Source organism: Apodemus sylvaticus, chromosome 18 (genome assembly GCF_947179515.1).
Source record: "Apodemus sylvaticus chromosome 18, mApoSyl1.1, whole genome shotgun sequence".
NCBI classification, from domain to species: Eukaryota; Metazoa; Chordata; class Mammalia; order Rodentia; family Muridae; genus Apodemus; species Apodemus sylvaticus.
The window spans coordinates 34,402,468-34,408,327 of NC_067489.1; the positions used below are offsets into that span (position 1 = coordinate 34,402,468).

General features: G+C 43.1%; 1 protein-coding gene across 1 annotated transcript; it reads left to right on the top strand.

Moving 5' to 3' along the window:
* The first annotated feature begins 3,076 nt into the window (after window positions 1-3,076).
* Window positions 3,077-4,440, top strand: C18H8orf48 (chromosome 18 C8orf48 homolog). Its single transcript, XM_052162650.1, has one exon. The coding sequence runs from the start codon at window positions 3,197-3,199 to the stop codon at window positions 4,076-4,078; it is 882 nt and encodes a 293-aa protein (XP_052018610.1). The 5' UTR covers window positions 3,077-3,196; the 3' UTR covers window positions 4,079-4,440.
* Window positions 4,441-5,860: the final 1,420 nt, after the last annotated feature.

The window sequence follows — 5,860 nt, forward strand, 5'->3', positions numbered from 1 at the left end:
TTTCACTTTCTTCAAATGTTTAATTGATAAAAAAAAGTAATCTGTGGCCGGGTGTTTAGTCCCAGCACTTGGGAGGCAGAGGCAGGTGGTGGATTTCTGATTTGGAGGCCAGCCTGGTCTACAGAGTGAGTTCCAGGATAGCCAGGGCTGCATAGAGAAACACTGTCTCAAAAAACAAACAAACAAACAAACAAACAGACAGACAAACAAAACAAACAAAACAAAAGTAATCTGTGGCATTCTTCTTGTCCACACTTTTCTTCCCATCGTCTAGGTAGCATAGCATGTCTTTTGCCAGTGCTTCACAATGGCTTAACCTCTGCACACTCAATATTGTTGATTCTCAAGCATAAGAGTCAATAAATGCATGTGACCTTTAGTTTACAGACAAGAAACAATAGGGACTTGGGTTTTATTTTATTTTATTTTTTCTGGTTGGTTCCTGGTTTCTTTCTTTTCTTTTTTTTTTTTTATTCGATATATTTTTTATTTACATTTCAAATGTTTTCCCCTTTTCTGGCTCCCCACTCCCCAAAAGTCCCATAAGCCTCCTTCCCTCCCCCTGTTCCCCTATCCACTCCTTCCCACTTCCCTCTTCTGGTATTCCCCTACACTGCTGCAGAGTCTTTCCAGAACCAGGGGCCACTCCTCAGCTCTTCTTGGACATCATTTAATATGTGGATTATGTCTTGGGTATTCCAAGTTTCTAGGCTAATATCCACTTATCAGGGAGTGCATACCATGATTGATCTTTTGAGACTGGGTTACCCCACTTAGTATGATGTTCTCCAGCTCCATCCATTTGTCTAAGAATTTCATGAATTCATTGTTAATAATGGCTGAATAGTACTCCATTGTGTATATATACCACATTTTTTGTATCCATTCCTCCATTGAGGGACACCTGGGTTCTTTCCAACTTCTGGCTATTATAAATAGGGCTGCTATGAATATAGTGGAGCATGTGTCCTTATTGCATGCTGGGGAATCCTCTGGGTATATGCCCAGGAGAGTTATAGCGGGGTCCTCCAGTTTTCTGAGGAACCGCCATACTGATTTCCAGAGTGGTTTTACCAATTTGCATTCCCACCAGCAGTGGAGGAGTGTTCCTCTTTCTTCACATCCTCGCAACACCCCCAGTCTCCTGAGTTTTAAATCTTCGCCATTCTGACTGCTGTTAACCACTGAGCCATCCTCCAGCCCGGCTCCACCTCTACTTTAAACTCTTGATCCCGTTTCCAACTCCCAAGTTGCTATCATTTTTGCTTTATCACATATTTTAAAACTGAGGAACTTACATCTTTTACAGTGGGCTGAGGAGGTCGCTCAGGGGTTAAGAACACTTGTTGCTTTTCCAGAGGTTCAAGTCCCAGCAGCCCATATATGGTGGTTCGCCGCTCTCTGTAACTCTAGTGTTAGAAAATCTGGGGATCTGACCTCTCCACCAGTGCACAGTCAGACTTGAAGACAAATACCCATATACATAAAAAAAAAAAAAAAAAAAAAAAAAAAAAAAAAAAAAAAGCTAAAAGAAAAAAACCCTCCGAGATCGGGACTTGAGTTTTAAACAGAGACACCTTGAAAGTCCTCCCTGCAATACACTTGAAAAGTCTACAGTGATTTACATAAATCACAGCTTCTATTTTCAAACCCAAACTCTGACTTCTATCTTCATGAGAGTATGTTGCAGCTATTTTTCCTCTTAAACAACAGTTACTAGAATGTTACACTGTCCACAGTACCTTGCTACTTTTATGAAAAACATTGATTAGACAATTTCTCATTCATATTTTCTGGTCACAGATAAAGCTATTTTTTTAAACAGATAAGTTTATATTATTAAAAGATAAAGCCTGATTCGTCTGGATATGAGCACATGGTTGTTATTAGAAGATGTACTTTAAAAGACAGATTCCTTGTTAGGGGATGGAGAGAATAATGAATTACACAGAAATATGAACGGGAGAATGAGGGAAGATTTTTTTTTAATAATTTAGAATAAAAACATGAATCCTGTCGGAAGTCCCTTAGATCCACAATTATCATTTTGCTTTCTTCAATTTGGCCGAAGAGAGGAAGTTGGAAAGTCCTTATCTTTAAATGAAGGCTGACCAAATTTCTCAGATGATCTTTGAATATTTCAGACTGTTGACCTTGGCAAAGTAAGGGAGTGGGTGAGGGGGTGGGGACATAGAAGGATGGGTAGGCAGTGTTAGGAGGGATGGAGAGAAGGAAGACAAAGTCCATTTGAGAGTCCGGGTGTGTGTGTGTGTGTGTGTGTGTGTGTGTGTGTGTATGTGTGTGTCTTAGGGTCATCATCAGGCTTGTCAACATGTGCCTTTTTATGCCAGGCTATTCGGGTCTGAGACAATGTCTTTAAAAAGCCCTGTATTAGAGGGATGTGTCAATAGGTAAGGGCTTGAGTTTGAAGATTAGATAGAATACTTAATTCTTTCTTAAACTGGAATTTCCTCCGTCACAAAACCCATTGGCCCTTTGTAAGCTTCATCCTCAGAGACTGAGACCTTTAGAACTCAGAAAATGCACCTGTACCCTCCGTGTAAGCATCTTGTCGGGGTAATAGCACAGCATCGAAGAGGGTCCTGACCTGGCAGTTGGAGGGGACAACCCCTAAGACTGTGGCTTTGGGGAATCTGCGAGGGTTTCCAGAAGCCTTGAGCGACTGTGGAGAGACCTTAGATAATAGTGTCAGTATTTCCAGATCTACAATCTACAAAGAGCTTCTCCCTTGGCTCTAAAACAGGTACATATTGCTGGGGACTTTAGCCTACTTTTTTGTGAAAACTTGAGGCAAGACGCATTATCTCTTGTCGCAAGCCATCTGTCTGTCTCCATGGAACTCAGTACGTGCAGCATCTGGTCTGACCAGGAGGGTTTGCGACCTTTTCCTTTGAATTACACACAGCCATTTAAACTGCACAGCTAGCAGCCTAAGGGCTGAATTAGAGAGCGGTTGTACCGGTTCAGGCAGGAGACAGGAATGGGGCGGGCCACCAGAGATCCCTCACTGCGCATGATCGGCGCGCGTTGCCACGGCAACCAGGGAAGGCATACCCGGAAGCAGAAGCTCGCGGCACCCCAGTACACCAAAGATCGTGCCCTATCGGCCCCTCTTTACTGGTTCCAGACCCGTTTTTATCCAGAGCAGAGCAGATGAGGGACTGTGTCCGAGACAATGGAGTGGTCACCTGCTCAGAAGCCGGGGGACTCCAAAGAGGAGCACGGAGTCCCGGCCCAGACGGACGCGTGCGCAACTCAAGTTTCAGAAGAAGTCCTCAGGTCCTGTACTGACGAGGTACTGAGTTCTGGTTCCATCAGTTTCCCTGGAGAACCGCACTCCTGCCCACACACCTTCGAGAGCCCACTCGAGACCGAAGCGCCGACTACAAGTTCGGAAGAACAAGACGAGCAGTCAGAACTTTCAGTCTTAGAGGAGGATGAAAATAAGCTGAGTGAAAAGTGGATCAACCGCCTCAAGAACAAAGAAATTAATTCTGAAAGATATCAGTCCGACCATAGACTCCCACCAGAAATCCCTAAGGAATCCGCAGAAGAACTGAGTGCCCTGCAGTCTTTTTGTACTAAAAAAGTAAACTTAATCCACCAGAGAGAGGATTCAAGAGCTAAGAAAAGCAACAGACCCAAAAGGCTGCAGCTCAGATGGATTACAGAGACCTCAGAGGTAGATGCTTTCAATTGTACGATCCCTGATGAATTGCTGAACAGAATCTATTTGGAAAACACGAGAGCGACTCTGGCGTACATAGAGGCAATAACGCAGCACATTTCTTCGCAGTGTCCCAGCTGTAATAGCAAAAGAGCAGAGCTGGCTCAGTCTGACTTCCTGAGACGAAGGAAGACTTTACTGCAGTCACTGCTACTCCGAGAGAAAATAGATGAACACCTTCATACCACAGACTTTCTCACCCGTGTTAGGGAAGCACATCAGGACTTCCCCAGGCTTTCAGATGATCCTAGGATCATCTGGAAGCGACTGACTGAGAAAATGCAGAAGGGATGTTCTGGCTTTGGGCGGGCATATTCAGAGCAGGTGTAAGAAGACCTTACAAGTCCTTTATCGCTTCTCAACTCACAAATCCAACCAGATGGGAAGTGCTGCCTACTAATGATGATATGTAATGTGTCCAATGATGACTGTTAATGATTAGTGATAACATGTGATGGGCACACATGTACCTGGTGTGTATTTGAGTAATTACCATTTCTTATAGAGGAAATGTAGAAACTAATGTAAGATTTTCTTCTGCTTTTTTCAGAGAGGTCTAAATCATTCCATCCACTAGAGTTTTCACAGTATGGAAGACAATTGGAGCAATTGCAAAACCTTTGTAATCTAGGGAATATATATATATATATATATATATATATATATATATATATATATATTGAAGTGGTTGACAGTACAGAGAGAAAGAAGCAAACAGATGTAAGCTAGGAGGCAGTGACTAGAGCTGGTTTTGGTGATGAAATGACTGTGGGGATTTAATAAAAGCTAAACACGTGAAAGGCACTAGGATTCTGACTTGTGTGCTTGCTGCTTGAGTGAATAGTAATGTCCTTAAAGCAGAATGCTCTTTAGCTTCTGTCAGCTTGACAAAAACTAGAGTCTCCTGGGAAGAAGAAACCTCAACTGAGGAATTGCCTCTATCCTCTGGCCTATGGGCATTTCCGAGGGAACACTTAACTTGCCTAGCCATTGGTGTGGGAGGGTTTGCCCCACTGCCATCTTTAGCCAGGCAGTCTCTGGCTGTGTAACATGGCAATCTCAGCAAGCTATTGAAAGCAAGCCAGTAAGTCACATATTTTTTTTTTCATGCTTTCTGTTTAGTCCTTGCCAAAAAGTTTCTGCCTTCAGTTCCTGCCTTTGCATCTCTCTATGTCTGATAATAACTTATTAACTAAATAAAACTGTTTCTTCTCTAAGCTGGTTTTGCTTATTTTCCCCCAGTAACAGAAGCCTAACCAGTGCAGAAATTGGTACCAGAGAGTAGGATATTGCTGTGACAGCCATGACTATGTTTTGGCATGGGTGGGTGGGGGTGGTGTTTATGGGAGGATTTGAGAACTTTGTGCTAGGCAAGGTCTTTGCATTCTCAGAGCTCAGTGACCTGTTAGGAGGGCTTGTAGCATAGGAGTGTTGGGAAGGGGCAGATGTTGGAGCTCTGGCTTCTAAAGGTTTAGAGGGAAGCAAAGACCCTACCTACCAGGAATATTTATGTCAGAATCAAGAATCTGGGCCAGTTGTGCTGGTTTCTGTCTAGTTGACACAAACTAGAATCACTTAGGAAGAGGGAGTCTCAGTTGAGGACTTGCCTCTCTCATACTATCCTGTGTCCTTATCTGTGGGGTACTTCTTGATTAGATCAATGTGGGAAGGCCCAGGCTACTGTGGTCGGTGCCATCCAGGGGTGGGGGGTTGGGTACTGGGCTGTAAGGAAGCAAGCTGAAAAATCCATTGGAAAAACAAGTCAGTAAGTATTACTCCTCTAGTCTGCTTCAGTTCTTGCCTTCAAGTTGCTCCTGGGAGTTATTACCATGTCATCCCTAAATAATGGGTGGCAACTTATAAGCTGAACAAATCCTTTCCTTAGCCTAGCTGGTTTTGATGGGTGTTTGTTATGGTATTCCTGTATAACAAAACACAATAATACAGATAGGAACACTACAACATGGTAAATTTGAAGGTGTGATTGAATATAATAAGTAGCGTGTGGTATATTTGAGACATATGCATTGATACTGTAAAGAAACAGGTTATTTATATTTACAGTCAACAGGAAAGGTCTAGAGGTTAGACACGAAGGCACCAGTGAGGGAA